The 22,092-nt window shown below is 38.2% G+C and overlaps 1 protein-coding gene and 1 non-coding gene across 2 annotated transcripts; one reads left to right on the top strand and one right to left on the bottom strand.

Moving 5' to 3' along the window:
* The first annotated feature begins 14,599 nt into the window (after positions 1 to 14,599).
* Positions 14,600 to 19,598, top strand: tha1 (threonine aldolase 1). Its single transcript, XM_044102913.1, has 7 exons — positions 14,600 to 14,974; positions 16,332 to 16,415; positions 16,478 to 16,566; positions 16,653 to 16,838; positions 18,027 to 18,164; positions 18,250 to 18,442; positions 19,184 to 19,598. The coding sequence occupies exons 1-7, from the start codon at positions 14,707 to 14,709 to the stop codon at positions 19,480 to 19,482; spliced, it is 1,257 nt and encodes a 418-aa protein (XP_043958848.1). The 5' UTR covers positions 14,600 to 14,706; the 3' UTR covers positions 19,483 to 19,598.
* Positions 19,599 to 20,468: 870 nt separating this feature from the next.
* Positions 20,469 to 20,550, bottom strand: trnal-uag. Its single transcript has one exon. It is a non-coding gene; the product is annotated as a tRNA-Leu (tRNA).
* Between the last annotated feature and the right edge of the window lie 1,542 nt (positions 20,551 to 22,092).

The raw sequence follows: 22,092 nt of genomic DNA, 5'->3' as shown, positions 1-22,092 counted from the left end.
TGGAACAAATAGACAAAAAGTGAATAATATATAGCCACATCTAATTCACAGCTACTTAAACTCATGTATCTAAATTTAAAGACTTTAAGTGTCTCCAATTCATTTAAAATAGTAAACTGACCTTTAATTTGTTAATTACATATCATAATTTTTGTCTTTGCATACTATTTCATCTCTTTTCTGTCAGGCAAAAGTTTGAGTCGCACTCAGACATTTACATTGTTTCCTGTGACAATGAAAGAAAAACAATACCTTCATCACATCTGATTGGTGGATCATCTTCTAGGGTGACCAGACGTCCTCTTTTTCCCGGACATGTCCTACTTTTCAGACCTAAAAAAATGTCCGGGGGGGATTTCAACCCCCCTCCCCCCCCCCGCTCCCTCTCGCCGCCAACAAAAAAAGAAGTGTCCTACTTTTCAGAAACCCAAATCTGGTCACCCTATCAGCTTCCTCTTTAGATCAGGCTGGCCCAGCAAGCAGAGTGACGTCCACTACCTTTAATAGGGTGCACGGCTTCTGGTGGAAAATGAAATCCCCAGCACCATGTAGCTTGTGAAGTAAATAATTAACTGGTAGACAGCTGATCTGACTTTGGGCTTCATAAAACATATTGGACCGACTTCAACACATGACATAACTCCCCAAATCACCAATAACTGCGGAGCCGTCTCAGCCCCACAAGGTTATGGTTATCCCTGTTTCTTGTGCACCTTTTTCTACCACAAGTTTTCCTTCCTCTAAACTTTCGAGTGGTGTGCTTGAAAAGAACTCTCCGTGAACTGCTAAAATATTTAACAATGACCTTTTGTGTCAATCAATTTTGGATTTCCATTAACTGTAACCCATAATCATTAAAATTATAAGAAATAAATTCTTGAAATATTTCACTATTTGTGCGTAATTAGTCTACTTATAAGTTTTACTTTTCTGATTTGAGTCACTGAAAAAGTAGAACGTTCCTATAATCTTCTAATTGGTTGAGTTGTTCCTGTAGAACCTGTTCTGTTTCCAAAGGATATAAGAGGAAGTGTGTCAACAGAAAAAATGCACTTCCATAAAAAGTGTGACCACTTCTGTGTGGCAACACAATGTCAGGAAGGAAAGACTTCAGCAATGAATCTCTTATAAAGTTATATATATTTTAAGAGTAAATTACATTTAGATAGCTCCTAAATCTGTCCTAACATTTTTAACAATACGCCCATTTTAAAAGTTGCATTGGAATTCTAGATTCTGGAACAATGTCTTCTGATTGATAACATGATTGACCTTAATCAACATCTCCATGGTTGGAGAAAACAAAACTCCTCATATCAGCACAAACACCTCATGCTAACTGTCAAACACGGTGGTGAAACAGTAATAATTTGGGCTTGGTTAATGGTGACCTATGCTTCTTTGAGCATGTTAGGATAGGTCTACAAAGCATGTTCATAACATTTTTTGCCCAAAATTATTATTAGATAATGAAACTTTAGTAAATTCTGCCTATTTTGTCTGAATGTTTTAGGGCCTCTGTCATTTTAAATTTAGTAATCTGCTGCTGGCTGTGCCTCCCAACTCAATGTTTACACTTGCGTGTAAAAATGACTGCGAACTGATGTGATATTATACAACCACGCATCTTTGAAAAGCAGAAGTGGAGCCTCCTGCACAATCAACAAGGATGTAGCAAGTGGTTTCTGAATAGTAAGTCAACAATAAAACACTTATCATTTCCAGCAGCCATTATAGCACGATAAAACCAGCTGACCAAACATGCTGGAGCTCAATTCAGGTTGCTAGGTAACAGGCTGGGCTTCACTGGGACTGCTAGGTAACGGGGCAGTGCCCATTGAATATGACTCAACAATCAGGAGGTTTTTGAAGTGTCTCCTTTTCCAGTCACCAAAAAATATTGACTTATTGCCAAAAAATTATCTGAGTATTTTTTTTAAGCACTTTGGCTGTTTTTATTTGCAATTTCAACCCAAATGGAAGTACAAAAATGTGCAAAATGTGAATTGTACACAATATGTCCCCTTTAACAACCTCTTTACCTGGGAACCTTGCAGTCAATGAGTCAATTTCAAACACCTTTGTGCACCGAAGTATTAAGAGATCAGGTTTTGGACACCAGAAGCTTGACCTAAATTTGGGTCCTCAATGGGAAACCGATCTCAATCACAACAGCAACTCTCCAACTGACGCTCCGAAAAAGAAAATAAAGGCAGTTTCAATGTCCTAGCAGCAGAAGCTTGGCCTAAACTGGGTCATGCAAGCAATGAAGCAATGCTATGTAAAGAAAAATAGGCCAAAATTCCTCCACAGCAAAGTGAGAGACTGATAAAGTCATACAGAAAATGACGTGATAGCTGCTAAATGTGGTTCTCCGAGGCTTTCAGAGATGATATGTAATTAGTTTTTCCATTTGAGCTTCATCTTTGTTTAATAAATAATGACTGTGTAGTCTGTAGTATGTTTTGACACACTTGACTTTGGATTTAAATAGGGGAGTAGTGAGTGTACACCTCTGAGACTATAATGCCTGTTTTTGTAGCTTATCTGATTGGAGGTCATTACAACAATTCAGTTCGACAGTTCCCATTTTTCTCTTGACACCTCGTATGTGTGTATGTGTATGTGTGTATCTGTGTGGGTCTGTTAGAGACACTATTTGTTTATGAGAGGGAAAACTAGGCTGGCACTTGCTGACAAAAGTGACGTTGGTCAAAAGACAAACAGAACTGAGTGAGCCCTCTTCCCAAAAATCCAACCAGAATAATCCAGTTTTACACACAAACACATTGTCTAAATAAGCCAGCTCAGCTTGCTGTGACTCATTTTATGTTCCCCATAGTTGCCTGGTGAGTAGAGCTGGACTATTTTGCCTGTATCCTTCACTCCTCTTGTGGATCTCACACGCTCGCACAAAGTCTTTCCACTATGATTCATTTTTTCGGGTTGTGACTTGCTGTGTCCAACTCAACAGTTGTCAACAGCGCCTGAGCCAAGCACAACACCCGGCTCTCAGACAACTCAGTTTTTTGGACCTTTTCCTTTCCCCAACGATCATACATTCGCAGCAGTGGTTTGGACATCGCCCTTTTCTTTGCTACAGCTGCATGTTTCACAGCAGCTCAAGAAAAAAGGGAGCAGTTTGGGCAACAGGAATGCCGTTGGACTAATCCCGTACTTGCAGCTGATTAAAATCTGAACATAACCAACAGCTCCTGGTGTGCTTTCTTAATTTACTGAGTTCCTGCCAAAGTCAGCCACATCAAGTCTTGAAGGTGGAAATTTTTTTCAAGATGTTAGGAAAATGCCTCGTAACTGGCAATCTGTTCCGGCCTTCCAGGAAGGGCCTCCGGGTTGCTCATTATTTCTTCCAGGAAGGCTCATTCGTTGCCCGATCGACGCTTGCAGGAGAGATGTTTGGTTGGCCCATCAGCTGGAGTATTGTCACAGCCGCTTCTGATAAAGCCAGACCAGCTTCCAGGAAACCAGAGAATTACCCTGCAGCATTCCATCATTCCTTCGCCATCAGTGCATGCAGCAGACAGAAACAGCAGGAACGCGAGGCAGCAGAAGGAGTATGCAGGGGACATGGATCAATAAGAACCATATGGGAAGCACACAGACAGGCGAATGCACTTAAATGCCATATGTGTGCATCCAGGCCTGTAAAGACAAAGACTGAAACGCAAACATAGTCAATGCCTAATTCCTTTTTCTTTCTTTTTTTTAAAGTGGAGCATTCCCCAACTACATTTTACAATCTTGTGACTAACTTGATGAGAATTGAGATAATTAATAAGTAGGGCTTCCCATTTTTTGCCTGAAATGCCACACACAAGGATATGACAAATACCTGCTCCAGGTGTGATTAAGGCAAAGCAGGAGGAAATGCAGTGATGTGACTATCCCTGTAGTCATAAAGGGACGTGTTATAACAATTATATTCAACGATGATTGAGGCCCAAAGTATGCAAAGAAAATATCCACCATGCCATTACGCAGCAGCAGCCTCCTGCGCTGTTGCTAGAAGGAAGGATTTATTCCTGTTTAATATGCTAAATTCTGAACTTACAGTCTTAATTAGGAATGGTCAACATGTACACTTTGAGGTACTAGTGTGATAATGATAAAAAAAATAGGATTAAAAAAACATTACTTCTTCAAAAGGTACTTGAATGGTATCTGAAGGCATGAAAAAGCATTCAAAGCACCAAAAATACTTCTCTTGAAAGGGTTTAACAAGAGGCAGGCTATTTCAAGGGGCAATATGAAGTTTTTTTTCCGGACATATAGTGTAATTCTATAGCCCAATCAAGTAACTAAGTTAATTTGAGTTGTTATAAAAATGCTGTATATATCAAATATGATTTCAAAGAAGTTTGACTTTGTATTTTAACAACTTGAAATTGGTCCACTGTCTCTTTCCAAACTCTTGCTGTTTCTGAAACTCCTATTACAAAAGTAGTCCCAATATCGCTTCTCTCTTAACACTTTAGCAACGTTTTTATCATCATTGCACTGAGAAGTAGTCCTTTTAATGAGCTCAGTAGATGCGCAGTTGTTTGCTAATTGCTTCTGGCTAGTCTGCAGGAGCCGAGTGGGAGAGTCTCCAAGAAGGAGCTGCGTCTCAAAGGTGACGCTTTTTCCACCCTGGAGTTTTGCAAGGTTGAATGGTTGCCATGGGAGAGCGGGGATGAGCAGCATCAAATGGAGGATGATTGACAGCACAAAGATCCGCCTCCTAGCGCCAATTGGTTGTGTCTAGAAAACACTGAGAGTGCTGGGATAAGCTCGATTTTTTTTTTATAGATTACCTGTTTTATACTATATTGTTACAATACAGTGACCGTTCCAACAAATATGTAAAAAATTAATTTTTTCTAAAAGTCAATTACTGCACAAGTTTAAAAATGTGACGCATTGTTTTCCCTCTGACTTTTCTTTCTTGTAACTCCCGGACCGCAGCTGCACAAACGTAGCAGCAGAAAAGCTCAAATGCCAAATGACTTACTGTAACAGCGAGGAGTCAGACCCAACCCTCCAACACTCTCAGGTGTCACTGTGTGTCCCCACAGCAACCAGCCAACAAGGCTGCACAGTATTTGAATTTGACACTGCAACTGACACACACACAGAACCCCCCCCCTCCCCCCCCACACACACACACACAAGTTCAAGCACTACCATATGCACATGCATATGTGGTGAGTAAAGGGGGTTTTGAGTCATGAATGAATGGCAGAATCCCATCTTTTTAGAACAAGCTGCAGAGCTAGAATGAAGAGATTCTCTCTTAGTACAAGTAAGTATAAAAATCCTCTATTTTTTCTTTGATTCTGACTTTTATTTTCCATTTCTGTTCTGAAGTTTCTTGTCTGGGTGCAGAAACTGACGGTGATTCAGAATTTTTCCTCTTACAAAATGTTTCTCTTGCTTTTTACTGTGATAAAGATAAACAAAAACAAGCACTTTGATAAAAATCTAAGATTTGGTGTTTACTGCACAAGCTGTCTGAATAAGCAATATAATAAAATGCAGAAGTTGAGGTTGAGAAATTTCCTCTGTTTTACGAACAAGGAAATCTTACTTCTTGTGACACTTTCTATGACTGTTCCTGACCAAAAATCGGAAATGTAAACTTTTTTGTCATCTATTGCAGCAACAAACTGGGGTAATAGCTAAAAATTACTGGAAGTAAAATATATTTTAAAAAACTTTAAGTTGCCTAATAGTCTCAATGTAGAGAGAAAAGAGGAAGACATAATAAACATAATTCCAGAAAAATGAAGAATGAAAAAAACATGTAAAAGCAGCATGAAAAGAGGAAGAGAGAAATCATCTGCATATTAGGTCCTTGTGTATTTGGATTGTATGGTAGTTTTTATTTGTGTTTTTTGACCATTTCCTCTTCATATTCAGTATTAATTAAGTATTACTTAATTACTACTTGATTAAGTATTTAGTCTTGCTATAATACTTAATTCCTTGGTGTTTAGTTTCTTGGTTTAATCTTTTGTTTGGTTGTTTGTACATTTGGATTTAGTTCTCGTAAATCCGTATTAGGTTTCAACTTCTTTTCATGTCTTAGCTCAGCTCCTTTCATACTAATTAGTCTCTTTTCCTCAGTTTCCCTGCTTGCATTCACCAACCAGATTTTAAGTTTTAGAACATAAAAATATCTAATTAATTCCAGTAATTAAGAAAGATTCTGTTTTCTGCTGACCCAAGTTTATTTTTCCTGATTGAAGCGCAATTTTAAAACCCAAACACATACCAAACTGTTATTTTTGTGTACCCTTACACCCCTCTTATTCTGTATATGCAAATACAAACTCCCACTAAACCACACTGAATCATGGAGTTCCACAGGGTTCTGTGTTTGGACCAGTAGTATAAGAAATCCCACCAGGTAGTCAAAATTAGTGAGTTTGATTTAGTTGGTCAACGTAAATCAAAACTATTGTGCAGATGAAACTTACCTGTTGTTTGCTGAAACTATAAAATGAAATAACTAATAATTTAAAGCATGTAAAAGCATGGATGTCCTAATTGTTTTGTTTCAAAATTCAAGACAGTGATTGTTAGTTTTGAAACTTAACATTATCTCTGTTTACTGATCATTTTAGATTTTTTTTCTGTGTAAAATAATGCTATAAATTAAAAGCAAGAACATCTATTTGTCGGGCTGCACAGTGGCGCAGTTGGTAGAGCTGTTGCCTTGCAGCAAGAAGGTCCTGGGTTCGATTCCCAGCCCGGGGTCTTTCTGCATGGAGTTTGCATGTTCTCCCTGTGCATGCGTGGGTTCTCTCCGGGTTCTCCGGCTTCCTCCCACAGTCCAAAAACATGACTGTCAGGTTGATTGGTCTCTCTAAATTCTCCCTAGGTGTGAGTGTGTGTGTGTGAATGGTTGTTTGTCCTGTATGTCTTTGTGTTGCCCTGCGACAGACTGGCGACCTGTCCAGGGTGAACCCCGCCTCTCGCCTGGTACGCAGCTGGAGATAGACACCAGCAACCCTCCCGACCCCATTAGGGACGAAGGATGTTCAGAAAATGGATGGATGGATGGACATCTATTTGTCTTCTTGTTGCCTCCTAGCACATGGTTTATAGTTATCAAAGTCCTTAACAGGAAAACTGAAAGCATTAACTGGCAGTGGACTTCAAAGTGGGTTCATAGTTCATACATTTTATTTTCTTCATCAATAGTCTACACTGTGGTCTCAACAGTGAAAAACAAAAGTCATTACTCAACACTTTGCTTTTTCCGAGGCTGCAGCTGCAGGATGCTAGCACTCTATTAAAAACCACCAATGAGTCATCACCAAAACATCTTTCTGGGAGTGATTTTGTGTCTTTCCCCCACAAAATTGTATATACTTTCAATGTAATTCAAAGACACCGAATGTGAGCAGCCACACAATTCTGCCGACAGATGTCAGGGTTTTCTGTTTTGCCTTAGCAGGAATCAGTTGAATGTAACAAGCCCTGTGAATGAAGTCTGTGTCCTCACTGCCTCGCTGCAGTCTCTGCATACAAAACACATTTTTCATTTTAAAATACTGTTAAAGTCTCAAATTTCAGACCCAGTCTTTCAGTCAGCCGATGGAAACCAAATAATTCTGCATATGTTTAAAAAATATTTGTCCAGTCTTTGATGGGGGGTTTTTCCAGTCAAAATCCAGACTTTTCCAAACTGCAGACACACAATGGAAGTAAATGAATTCTCTACTTTGCATGTTTAATTTCAATTAATTCAAGTTTTATTCAAACAGATCTACCTCATGTGTATTTCTTAAGACATCTGTTCGTCTGTTTTTTTTTCCTAACACAAAGGATCACATTTGTTCCTGGAAGAAGGAAACAGGGGGTCTGCAGAGTGTGTGCGTGTGCGGGCATGTTTGTGTGTGTGTGTGTGTGTGCGTGTGTGTGTGCACAAAGCAGCATCTAAATGCAAGAACCAATCACAGACCTGAACAGACACAGAGCCCCCCAAGTGCTGCTGGTTTATAGGGCCCAGCTTCAGAGAAGTCACATGACTTCCCATCGAGCGGCTGGACTGAGAGGGGAGGAAGAAGAGGGCGAAGTGGGGAAAGACGATGAAGAAAAGGAGAGAAAAGAGGGTCAAGAGGTTGACAATGCTGTGAGGTGTGAATTGAAGGTCTGGTGTGGATGGGTTTAGAAATAAAACTGACATAAACGACAGTTCTCGGAAGTGAAATTGTACTGGCTGATTGATGCCAGTAAAATTAACCAAATGAGAAATAACAGACGGAGAGGCCAAGTCAACAAAATAGAAAATTAAGGATGAAACGAATCAACATAGACAACTGAGAAGAGCTGGAAGATGCTGTGCTGTGCAGTTAGCATCTGATGGTTTGGACTGTGAAGGAAGTTCCACTTCTTTCACTACTACTCCCTCATCCTCAATTAAGTCAAATCAAAGGACATCCCAAAACTTCTGAAAAACAACCAAAAGTCAATAACATCCTGTGGTCAGTCAGTCCTTAGTCTCCATGGTTACTGTGTGCACAAGCTGGAGGACGGAAATTGGTGACCAAGGATTCTTACAAATTTCTAATTTCATCAATTCTTTCACCCCAATCGACACCTTTAGTAGTCTGCAATAATGTCTGGAAGCTAACTAGAGTGCACAAGCTAGTTGGCACGTAGTTGCCATGGATACTTCGGATGGAGGCAAGTGGAGCGACATTGCTGACCAACAAGACACATTGAGTTTTGAAGCTGGGGTTTCTTAAAGAAAATTTTCTGTTGTGAAAAAAGTTGACGGAGTTATAATTACTCCTCAGGATACGTGACGACAATGATTGAACAAGTGAATGAGTTGGAGGGAAGCTTTATATCTTGTTTAACCAATTACCCTTACAAAACAATCCCATGAAAATCACATGTGGAACATGGGAATCACATGTGATCACATGTTCACATGTGATTTTCATGTGATTTTTTTGTAAGGGTAAAGTCCACATTTTATACAGATAGCCCATAATAAACTCAACAGTATCTGATTTGGAGGCTGGTTCACGGCTATAGACAGTATACAGGAGAGAATATATTTCACATACAAACTCTATAAAAGGGGTGAAAGTGTTAATGGCTACTTTTTTGTCTAATATTGAACAGATTACATATCAACCTATCAAGGGCTAAGCAAGGTTGGTGGAAGGAACTTACTCACTCACTCCTTGGTTACCTAGCAATTCATTTGCTCACTGGTTACCTAGCAACTCACTCACTCTTTGGTAACCTAGCAACAACCTGTCGAACAACTTGAGTAGAAGCAGTTTCAGTGGTTTAGCCATGTGTCATAACTGCCTAAAAGTAAAAACATCGGCATGGAACAGAGACTGTGGATAAAACAGGAAATGTTGCACCACCAGCTTAGCCATATCTCAGATATTTAAAACAAAAAGACTAATCAATAATTACTGATTAGATGAGATGCTCATATGGTGATTTGTTTTTCAGCCATGTTGTCCAGCCCTAGATTATAAAAATAGTTACTCATGTCTCTACTGAATGTCTCTCTCTTTTTAGGACATTTCAACTTTTTAATAAACAGTATGTACCCGTACATTCACTTTGAAAAATTTTAACTAAACTTAAATAGTGGGACTCTTTGGCTAACCAAACAGACTGGAAGTATAGCAGACAGAAAAAGGATGTAGGATGTACTTCTGCTACAAATATCCATGCAGAAAATGTGGGGAAGACAGTTTATTTGTTTTTGTTTTTACCCATCACTTTTTGTTGGCGGCCATTTTCTTCACTCTGAAACAACTGTATTAATAATAAAAGAAAGAGGACTGAAGAAAACACAGCTCCTGCTTTATCTCAAGTAGAGTCAACGGCTAGCCCATTAAGATGATTCCAGGTGTTGTTTGTGAGCATAAAGTTCATCAGGTAAGAAAATGTTGGTTTTTTTTACAGTGTTTTTAGTTTTCTACGTAACATCTGCTGATAATATGAAATCAACCTCTGTCTCCAAACGATCCTCTTGCATGTTTGCCCAATATAATTAGCTTCAGCTGTGACTCATTTTTTCACTCAGCCAAATGAGGAAAGAGAACATTTAACTGCAGCTGGAGCCTGGTTGTGCATCGGCATTTCAACTTCCTATTAAACAACCGTGTTAGCTTAAAATGAGTTTTTTAGGGCCAACTAACTTTTTGTGGAAGGCAAGTAATCTGCAGAGTGACAGATATTTAAAGCTTGAGTTGGATGACGGATGGAGTCCTCAGAACATAGCTTTCATTACTATAAAGTTGTTAAACTCAAACCACTGAAACAAACTCAATTTGTAGAAAAACTTATACTTGAACAACCGATACGTGGTTTGATCGTATGAAGTAATGTGATTCTTGGGAATTATTACTCAAAATAAAAAACAGAAATTACATCTCCCTGTTTTTAGGGATGTTTTTTTTTTTTTTTTTTTTTTACCTGTGGTGGGAACACTTCTGCTAATTTGCTGATAGCAAGCAAATTTTTCATTTTTGAAAACTTTGAAAGCGTTCAGCACATCTAGCTAACCCCTAAGATTCCTTTTTCTGGGTAAATTTTAAAGTCCTAACTTACTTGAATAAAGCTTGACATTTATGTAAAATTGTTGAGAATCTTCAAGTAGTTATACAGTTATACTTACGCCCTTATTTTGACGTGGAGAAGACTCTTTACAGTTTCATTATCTCGCCTCAAGTTCTCTTTTACATATGAATTGTTCTGAGAACCTTCTTTAAATGGTAAATGGACTCAACTTATATAGCGCTTATAGTCATTTTGACCACTCAAAGCACTTTACACTAGAGTCTCATTCACCCAGTCACACTCACAAACACACACATTTATACACCGATACGCAGTGGCAGGAGGAAGCTGGAATTGTACCTACAACCTTCCGATCACAAGACGGCTACTCTACTATAGAGCCACAGTCGCCCTTACATTTACATTCTCCATTCATGCAGTTGTGGAGCAAATGACATTTATTCTGCACCCAGATTGAATCGTGCTGTAGTTCTACAGAAAACAGTCTAAAGTATACTGATGTCCTGGATGCCTTATGACCAAAGTCCTGCCGTGGTCAATTTGACAAAATCACCAATAGTTAGAAATACTCTATAACTGTAAAGCTGAGACTATGAGCGAAAGGTCTGTTCTAAAACATCACTTCCTGAAGTGCAACCACGTGTCATTCAATACCAAACTTGAGCCTGTGGTCAAACAAGTTGTTGACACATTTATCAATCTAATTGAAGTCAACGTGTGTGATTCTACATATTGTGATTCAATACCATTGCTGATACCAACACTGATAACAGTACTTTTTATCTTAGTTTGATATATCATTAATTTCTGACTTCCAGGTGTTTGGAAAAAGTTTAGAGGTGTCTACAAAATACGTTAGCAGTGTGTTAACATGATTTGTGTGAATTTTTTCTAAATAAACAAAATGGAAAAAATGATCATTTGAGAGCAAATTGAAACAATATTTGAGTTGAGAAATTACAACAAAAATAAGCAACATTTCAGGAGAGAATCACAAAGTATTGATCTTACCAGGCTAACATTGATTTTATACAACTTGGTACCAATATTATCAATATTTTGGACCCATCTGTAGAAATTAGCGCTTTAGCATTAGCCTCAACCCAAATATAGCACTATTGTTGTAACAGAAGTAATAATTAAGATTAAGGTTTTGAAGTTATTCCAACTAGCCTTTTAGTTACTTGTTTTGCCCATTGTGTCTGTGCTGAATTATCAGCAGTGCTTTTTAGGCTTTCTTTAGGGTACTGGTTTGTCTGGTCTCTAAGTCATAACATTTCGCCAAACTTCCTTCTTCTCACTGGATAGATTATCACTTTATGAACCTTAATCTAAGCTGGAAAATGTATCGCCACTTCTGATTTAGACGGACATAGCCTGTTTTTCTTTTCTTTTCTTTTTTTTTTTTTTACGTTGTTTTACATATTTCTCTTTTCCAATATTGGAAATTAGCTAGACAGTTAGACACATGTCTGAACACAAGGTAGCATCAGCCATCTATTTCGGAACAACAATAAAAGACAGACAATACATTATGTCACTGAATGTACTTGCAGAAAACAACCACACAAGTGTGCAAAGTCAAACACATCCAGAAGGCTCATGATAAATGAAACGGGGTGAAATGTGAAACAGATGTCACCCTTTTTGTTGCGAGCACTGATGTCGACACCTTTCAGCTAAACAGAAGAGAGTTTTTGAGTGTTTTAAAAAAATAATAATAATTTGAGGGAAGGCTTCCCATAAACACCTGTTTTGTTCCGGTTAATATCTCTTGTCATGATGAAAAACTGATGGCCTCAGGGAAAGAGGAGAGTGAAAAGAAAGTGAGGAGGAGAGAGTGTCACCTCCATACCCCTCTGTCTGCGAAAGGGAAGAGCTCATGTGGGATGAACACATTCGTTTATTCATTCTGCTCATCTATTTTCAGCCCAGTGGGTTTATGGTTATTGGAAAGGCGTTGCCATCTCGCTCCTTCCCAGAAGGAGTCAATATTTCTCCCTCTCCTTCATTTCTCCCTCCGTGCTCGTTTTTTTTTTTTCTCTAATTCAATATTTTCTCCAAAACACCACTCTCCCTTTTGAGCGTGTACGAGGGGGGGAAATGTTGGAAGGAAGGCGTCTGAGAGAAACAATGCAAAAAAACAAACAAACAAAAAAAGCGAGGTCACAGAGTGCAACCTCAGCACCAGTCATGTAAAAACTTTACTTGGGACAATTGTCTCCCATCTTTTTCCTCATCTTATCACACTTCCATCGCTGCCCTGCCCTGCGTACTGATGCATCTTTATCTCTCCCTTGTTCACAGCTCTTGTGGCCCTCTCGAGACCAACTGTGGCCAATTTACAATAGCTGATGTTTGCTAATGACTCTTAATGACGACTTGTTATGGATCATAAAACCTGGCTCTCCTTCTGCTAATATCAACTTTAACTACAGTGTGGGGCAGCCCTGATAACACACACTGGGACTTTTATTGGGTGATGGAAATCGGCTTGGACAGCGAGAGCATGCATGCGAGTGGGAAATGTGTGCAAGGAAGGGAGGAAGGGAGGGCGATCGTGCCTGTAATGTGAATGCAGCTATAGCATTAGTATGGACAAAAGAAGGGTGTCAGGGGGAGAGGAGGGGTTGTTTTGTATCAAGAGTGCCTCCCTCACTGCCTATCTCTCCCTCGCTACATAGTGGCAGCATTCCCACAAGAAATTTAGAGAGGAAGGGGCTTTATTTCCCAGAAAAAAATACAGAATCACGCCAGAAATAACCAGTTTGGTTTGGACCTCAGCTCATGGCTTCATCATGCCATGTTTGTGTTAAAGTGGGGGTTTGAAATGTGGTGGTTGTGGGATCAGTCAGAAACAGCTTTGCAGATTGACACAAGGATAAAAGTGTGAGCCCCCTGCAGGTTTACGGTACAGAAATGTGTGTGTGTGTTGATATTACTTGAGTGGATTTATATGCTCTGAAATATACAGATATACAGATTTAAACTGAAAGTGTGCTCCACAAAAGTGATGTTTTACAAAAATCGCTATTTACTTTACGGGGCAGTATCATGTATTTTCCAGGCACATAGTGACATTTTTTTTAGCAACATCAAGTTGTTATGAAAATGCTATGAATCAAACATGAATTTCAAAAATTTTAACTTTGCAATTTAACGCTTTAAAATTTGGCCTCTGTCTCTTTAAGAAGCTCCTCCTCTTTCTGACACTTCAGCATGTCACCATAACAATGTTTCTCCATTAAGCCGTTTACAACCATTCTTACAAGTGTTGCACCAGGTGTGTGCTAACTGATGCTGCCGATAGTCTGAAGGATATATTATGTAAAAATTCAATTTTACATAATACACCCCTTTACAATAATAATAATAATAATAATAATAATAATAATAATAATAATAATAATAATAATAATAATAATAATAACAATTATAAGTTTGTGTATTTTATCCGTTTCCTTCCATGCATATCTTTGTAATTTTATTTTGTTTCAATTACTTTTCAAATCTAACCCTATAAACAGAATATTCATCGTTAATTTGTATTTAATACATATCAATCTGGTTGATTCAACTTTATGCAATTATCTGGCTTCAGATAAATGAATTAAAATGTTTATGACTATTTATGGCTGAATAATCACAATTTTTGGTGACCGTAATTCATAGACAATTTTTTTTAACAGTTTTTATTTCAATAAATACCTCTAATTTTTCTAATGAATTTTTACGTTTATGTCACCACATAACTAATCATCACCCGTGTTTTAAAGAATAAATATTTAGTGTAGACTAATCCAATTCTAATTTGTTTATTTTATTTTTAATATTCAAAAGTTAAACCATGATCATAGACTAGTTTGTATTCACCTGTATAAGTTAGGTGTGTTTATTCTCTGGATATTTTCACATTGATAGTTTTGATGAACCATCTACAAAAAAATAAAGACTAAAACATGTTGTCGGTTGGCGCCCCCTCGAGGCCAACCCGGTTCAGTACATCTGGACGTGTAAATTGGTCATCTATTTGTCTCCCCTTAAACCGTTGGTCAATGATTATCGATTCAAACCACCGATTCAAAGTTCAGCGTGCAAGTCCAACATGTCTGGAAAGAAGATGACTAAAACAGGAGCATCATGTTTCTGAAAGCCTTTTCCTGCAGAGTTTTGGCCTCATTTCCTCGCCGGAAGCCGCTCGTTGCCCAATATGCGGCTCTTGGACATCCCAAGCGGAACTACTATAACGCCGAGAAACCTGGGTGCCCCGGACCCGGCGAGGCGGCTCACGTCCGGGTGGTGGATCTCCGCAGCGACACAGTGACCAAGCCGGGGCCGGTGATGCGCCAGGCCATGGCGCAGGCCGAGGTCGGAGATGATGTGATGGGGGAGGATCCGACAGTGAACGGTCAGGGTCTAGAAGAGGCTAAAGATGGACTTAACGGGGAGGAAGTTGATAAAAACCAATAAACACAACTACTTTATTATTATTTAGTATTATTCCAACTAAAGGATCCAGACGAAAACGACTAACTTTACTGTAGTTGCAGTGATTTTACATCATAGGCCAACACCGGGTAGCACTTAATTGAAAAGTTTTCTTTCTAAAAATATTGATTTGTTCCTCCTGTTTGCTGTGGCGAAGTGCTAACAGGACAGATTTGTACAGAGAACAACAGAGTTAGTGTGGGTCTTTATGCTACCTTTGTCTTTACGATTTCCAAGTGACGCATTAAATGGAGCTTTGATTCCAGCTGCATGATATTAGAAAAACCTGCAAGAAGTGATAATATTGGTAAATATTAACAACTTGTGATAGATAAGCTATTACTTAGCTCACAAGTGGCTGTTTCTTTCTGCTTCAGGATTATTGCATGTAGTTTTAAAATAAATACCACCTTGCTATTACTTTGTTTCTAAAGATTTTCTTTTTGCTGCATTAGCAACAACCAAATATATTTCTAGCACAGAGCCTGAATGCATCGCATTGATTTTCTGTAGTCCAAGCTTTTCTTTGCAATATTGATAATGTAATAACAATAATCCCTACATAGAAAATGTAGGGCTGCATGTTTTATGAGATAATCCTCCCCAATCTGTCTTGTTGTTGCTCTTCATTATGTTGTTTCTTTTATATTTATGTCAAACAACTTTATTTTATTTGTGGCGATCAGAGTACAGGGGGTTTGAATACAAACAAGCGCCATATTTTCCATATGTATTATATTTTCATGTATGTGCTACTTTGTGTTGGTCTATCACATAAAATCCTAATAAAATAAATTGAAGGTTGTAGCTTTGAAGTGACAAAATACGGAAGAGGATTAGTGCCACCGGAAAAAAAAAAGAATTCTGTCTTTAATCTCAGAATTCTGATTTTAAAGTCAGAATTCTGAGATTAAAGTCAGAATTCTGAGAATAAAGTCAGAAAGTCAGAATTCTGACTTTAAAGTCAGAATTTTATTTTATTTTTTTTTTTCTGTGGCAATAATCCTCTTCCGTAGACAAAATGTGTTAAATATGTAGGAGAATGAAAAAAAACTATATTTGTAAGTTTAAAGTAGTTTATTAAAGCACTGAATAAGTATTTTACTGAACTTTTTAAGAAACTGATTGTTCCTAATTGATGATTTACTGAGTCTATGAGTTGCACAAAGAGCTTTACATTAAGCTTACTTGCTATAAAAGTTAGTTAGTTGCTTTTTTGACTAATAAACACTAAGACTGGATTTTTTTTTTCCCCTGAACTTTTCTGATTTCTGCAGAGTTGCAGACAATTGCAGCAGAAATGTTTGGGATAGAGGCCTCCCTGTTCGTCCCTTCAGGAACCATGAGTAATCTCATCGCAGGTAAGCATTCATTCGCAGGACGGAGCAAAGACAGACGTGTAAACGTGTGTTTCTCCGTGCAGTGATGGTGCACTGCAGGGAGCGCGGCGACGAGATGATTGTGGGAGATCTCTCCCACCTGCACATCTACGAGCAAGGAGGAAGCGCTCAGGTGAGGGATTCGGAGGAAACAGAAAACATTTCCTGTTGTGCGCCGCACGTTACAGGGACACTCCGTCCTCTTATGTGTTGACACAGCTGGCCGGCGTCCACGCCACCACGGTGACCACTCGTCCTGATGGGACATTTGACTTGAAGCAGCTGGAGTCCAAGATTCGGCACGGTTACCCCGACCCCCATTACCCACGCACACGCCTCATATGTGTGGAGAACACACACAACATCCAGGGAGGACGAGTGCTGCCTCTGCCCTTCCTGCAGGAGGTGTGTGTCCTCTCACAGGCTTCACTGGACATTTTTAGAATGATGTGAATTTATTTTTTATTCATAAATTACTGCTGAAATCAGGGCCAGACTTTAGAAAGGACACTTTTTGTAACGAAGGAATGCTTCGTATTGCACTTTATATAAAATGTACAGACCCATTTTTATCAATATAAACAACACTCAAGGTGGAAATTACTTATGGGTAATTGGAGTTGTAGCCAATAATAACTTGAAGTGATTTAATTATACTTAAAAAAATACATAGTACTTGTATGTTTTGAAACTTTTGTAAATTAATTATGCTGCCTTTATATATGTATTGCATATAAATTAAAGTAGTTTTCAGATATTCAGATTGTTTTCATATGGTGAATTTTAAAATAAATATAAAAAAAACAAAAAAAGACCTCAATTATTGTGGTACAATAATCCCTGTGATGGGTTATACATTTCAATCCAATTTTTGGTCATTTTAACTTTAAGCAATCAATCTAACCAAACCTTTGGATAGTGGTCATAACCCAGTATGTTGGGTCAAACCAGCCACCCAACCCAGTTGAGTTAAACCAACCCAGCATTGGGTCGGTTAAAATTTGACCCAGCACTGGGTTACAAATTAGGTTATTTTTAACCCACCATTTTTTAGTGTGTACCAACCCCAGCCATTCCCAGCCGGTCACCCGGCAACAGAAGCTGAGCTCCAGCACATTTGGCCAACTGGTTTTTACCGGCGTATTTGATGTACAATGGCTGCTGGAAAAAAACAAGTGTTTTGTTTTTTGTTTTTTTTTCTTATACTTGCCATTCAGGAACCACTTGCTGCATTCTTGTTGGTTGTGCAGACAGCTCTACTAACGCTTTTCAAAGACATACAGTTCGATAATTGCACATCTGTTGAGTTGGCCAGCAGCAGTTTATGTGGATTTAAAGTGACAAGAGGCCCTCAAACAGCTCATTCTGAAAGCAGCTCAAAATAGGCAGAACTGAGCAGAATAAAATAAAATAATTATTGTGGAAAAAATGCAATGAACATGCTTTATATAGCCCATAAACCTATGCTAACTTGTTCAAGGAAGCATAATAGGTAACCTTTAAGTTTTGTTCTTAAAATAACATAATTTATTCTTCATGTATCTCAAACAAACTGGGATTTCATCAAGTCTAACATGTCTGTATCACCCTTAGTTACGTGCTTTAGCAGATCGCTACGGCTTGTCAGTTCACATGGATGGAGCGAGGGTGATGAACGCCGCTGTTGCCCTCGGCGTGCCTCCATCCTCCATACTGCAGCACACACACACAGTCAGCGTCTGCCTCTCCAAGGTGGGTCTCGGGGGTTCGTGATGAAACAACCTAGACTTTCCCAGAGATGGAGTTGTGTGACGTTCCCCGTCTTTATTTGTCTCAGAGTTTGGGCTCGCCGGTGGGCACCGTGCTGGCCGGACCTCGGGACTTCATATCCAAAGCAGTCCGCTGCCGTAAAGCCTTAGGTGGGGGGATGCGACAGGCTGGTGTCCTTGCAGCAGCCGGAAAACTGTCTTTGCTGGAGATGGTGGGAAGGCTTGAGGAAGATCACCACAATGCCAAAACCTTTGCTCTGGGTGAGTGGCTCACCATCCTGTATTTAAGAAAAAGATAAATTAATCTGGGTGTTGTTGTCCATCACCAACTGAGAGATGCGGTGGCAGTGCTGTAGATTAAATATGAGTGGAGGTATGAGATGTGACGTGTATAATGGATAAGAATGTCGCAATAAATCAATTAATTACAAAATAATTCAAATTCCATAAATTCTATTTGTATTCTCTCTCTTCCTACCAAAATCTCAGCAACTCTTGTGCTTTGGTCTCATCTAGCCCTTTTGTTTATGGAGACTTTGTTTTTTCATTTTGGATGTTTAAAATGTCTTCCGCTTCCAGTGTTAAATGTTCAATAGAATTCAAAGTTTATTGATCTTTGAGAACGTGTTCTTGCAATATTATACCATTTCAATTATATTACTTGAAAAGTTTGATTGATATTGCTAATTGCAATAACTTCTATGAAAAATTATCGTCCAACAGAATTTGTTATCATAACAGGCCTAGTAATGCGTTGCATAGAACAGGAAAAGATTTTTCTTCAGATTGTTTTGCTAAACATGTATGGATGTATTTCAGGATACTCTGGATGGTAAGCATGTTGTAGAATGAATATTAATAAATTAATTACGCAGATTTGATTTGGAAAGAGTAGAAATTGTCACCTGGAGTAAAAATTCATTTAAATTTTTCTCGGACATGTCACATATTTGAAATAAATAAATATTTCTCTTAATTTATTTGTGTTTTTCCTCCTTCCAGCTCTGCTCGACTGCGCACCCTCCCTGTTTGACGTGGACATGTCGGCTGTGGAGACAAACATCCTGCGTTTCAGAATAAAAGATTGTGGCTTGAGTCCCCAGGAGGTCTGTGCCCGCATGGGTCAGGTCGGGGAGGGGGAAGAGGCGTCCCTGGGGCAGGGAGTCCGGGTCCTCATGCACCCTCATTATGGGAACTCCATCAGGGCGGTGTGGCATCTTGGAATATCCCCTGAAGACACCCAGCTGGCTATCAAGAAAATGCAGTTTGTGGCTGGTCAGCACTTGAACAATAGAACTTGAGTGTCTGAATAATAACACTAACTATATAATATTAAAGGAGTAATCTTGGGAAGGACTCATATGTGCTAAAAAATACAACTGGAACTTATTTTTCAATAAATTTGATCTTCACCCTTTTTTCAGTTTTTGATTTTGAAATATTAAGTTATGCAAAGATTTTCAGAATGAATAATAAAACATTTATACATACTGTATGTATGTATAAGATTTATTCATTTAAAGAGGAAGATTTGCTGGAATAATTTCCTTTGAAGTAAATCAGCTTAATAGAAATAAAATAGAAATTGCTTTATAATTCATTCCAGATCTCGTTTGTTTTTTTAATTTGTTGACATGTGAGCACCAGATACTCAAAACACAGCCACTTGCATTTTGAAGGTTTTAATATATAAATATCATATAAATAGCAGCATTAACAACTAACTTTGGTTTTATCTAACTAAAGTATATTCCTCCACTTTGTTGCTTTCTTTGTGAAGGTCAGACTTGGGGAGTGCTGTGCATCTTATCAGCCCCCTTCTGAGGTTTTTGAAGACAATTGATTGAAAGTATTATACTAAAGGGACTGAATAGATTCACTTTGCAAGTCATTTAAAAGAAAAATAACTTGTATAATAACTTCCTTTTATTTTACAGTTTTTTTCTTTGAGTGACTGTGCAAAGCACTGGATGATTACAAAATAGCATATTCAAACATAAACTATTCAGTATCTCTGAATGATATGTGCCTAAGTTAAATCACTATCTATGTGGATATATGTTTACCTTCAAAACATACTTTACCGTCCGTTTAACATGTGGCCACTAGATGGCTCTAGTGCTTGGTGCGTAAGTAGTATAGTACAGTATGCTATAGTAAGCAAAAGCTGAAACACAGGATATGGCATATTATTCAGTAGCAGTAAACTGTGTGATATTGTGAGATGTCACAAAAACTAACACACTGTTACCGTTTACGCTGCAGTGAGAATTTGTGACAAAATGTCTGGCAGCGGTGGGATTCGAACCCACGCCATCGAAATGACTGGAGCCTAAATCCAGCGCCTTAGACCACTCGGCCACGCTACCGTTCCCGCCACACTCGCCCTCCTCTAATGTATAAAACCGTATTAGGAAATATGATCTCTGGCTGTTTAAGGCCTTTTTATAAGCTGACCTCCTATTATAATGGTACACAGCATCCGTTTACCTGATCATAAATCGTTTTCAAAGATCGTTTGAGATTATTCTTTTTATTTGGTGGTTTCTGCAATAAATAAAAGATCTTATTTATATAGTAAACTACCAAATGAAATTAAGGCCTCTACAGTTCAGCAACAGGTGAATAAAACCGTAAGTAATAATTGTTGTGTTTTGCAAAACTACTGATATTTTTCTGATCCAAAGCAGACTAGACTCACTAAATTGAACCAAAACAATTTTGAAAAAGAGGAAACGTGTGCCTGTGAAGAAATAATACTTCACTGGAATGAAAAATTAATGGGTATTTAGTTATAACTTTTTGTTTTATGATCAAGTTGAAAAAAAACAGAAGGAAATTTGATTTCAAAATTGCAACTGTGTGGACTACTTTAAAGCAAAGAAGTACTTCTGTAAAGGGACTAAAACTCAATATGGACTATGAGTTGAATTTTTTTTTTGAATGTATGAGTTAATAGAAAGAGAGATTGATGTTGCACCTTACACTGTAAATTAATTTGCTGGATAGCCTTAAAATTTATGTTGTAGGGTTAGGCTTACACAATAATTTCGTTTATTCTGCTGCCTTTTCACATGTGTACAGTATGTAGTGTAAGAGTTCATTGTGACGTTAAATTGAATGAATAATCATTCAACTGTCTGTTGACTAATTTACTGATTGATTGATTGATTGATTGATTGATTGATTGATTGATTGATTGATTGATTGATTGATTGATTGATTGATTGATTGATTGATTGATTGATTGATTGATTGATTGATTGATTGATTGATTGATTGATTGATTGATTGATTGATTGATTGACTGATTGATTAGAGTATGTACTCAGAGATTCTCCCCAATATTAATTATCCAGTTAACTATTAGTATTTGGTCAGTTTCAAGACTGCAGAGGACATAAATTACTCTATGTTCAAATTTAACACTTGGAGTCTCACTACTCTTCATAATGTCAATTGAAGCTGTTATTTGTTTTTTTTCTGAAAATCTCTTTTATGATGAATTTGCATCCTCTTAACTCTCTAAATACAGCTTCTGTTATTATATAAATACGCCTTATGTAACAGCAGCCGATTCAAGTAGCCGAAATTATCTGCTTTCCCAAAGAGGGAATTCTGTCAGGAATGACTGTAAACATTGCTGCAGCTTTTCAGTACAATAAGTAACGAACATGTCCTGGTTGGGTAGGAAAGTTACTGGCTACTCTCCCTGTTTATCACGAGACTGGCTGTTGACTTGTACTGGAACAATGTGTTCTCCTAAACGTTCTTATACCGTAAAAGCTACCATTTTCTTTTTATTCAGTCAGGGTTTGGAACAACGCATGTTCGCACGATTAAAATTGTCTAGTTTACGCGGTTGTTCCGTGTCTCAATTCGGGATTGTTTTCTTAAATCTTCAAAAATTC

Source organism: Gambusia affinis, linkage group LG20 (genome assembly GCF_019740435.1).
Source record: "Gambusia affinis linkage group LG20, SWU_Gaff_1.0, whole genome shotgun sequence".
In the NCBI taxonomy this organism is placed as follows: domain Eukaryota; kingdom Metazoa; phylum Chordata; class Actinopteri; order Cyprinodontiformes; family Poeciliidae; genus Gambusia; species Gambusia affinis.
Note: the sequence above shows the minus strand (reverse complement) of the source record. Positions and strands in the feature narration are given on the sequence as shown.

Excerpts from the sequence above, each read along its gene's own strand:
- tha1 (XM_044102913.1), top strand. The coding sequence starts at position 14,707 with ATGTTTCTGAAAGCCTTTTCCTGCAGAGTTTTGGCCTCATTTCCTCGC. Across the intron at positions 16,567-16,652 it reads AGCAAGGAGGAAGCGCTCAG|CTGGCCGGCGTCCACGCCAC; the intron begins GTGAGGGATTCG and ends GTGTTGACACAG. Across the intron at positions 16,839-18,026 it reads CTCTGCCCTTCCTGCAGGAG|TTACGTGCTTTAGCAGATCG; the intron begins GTGTGTGTCCTC and ends TATCACCCTTAG.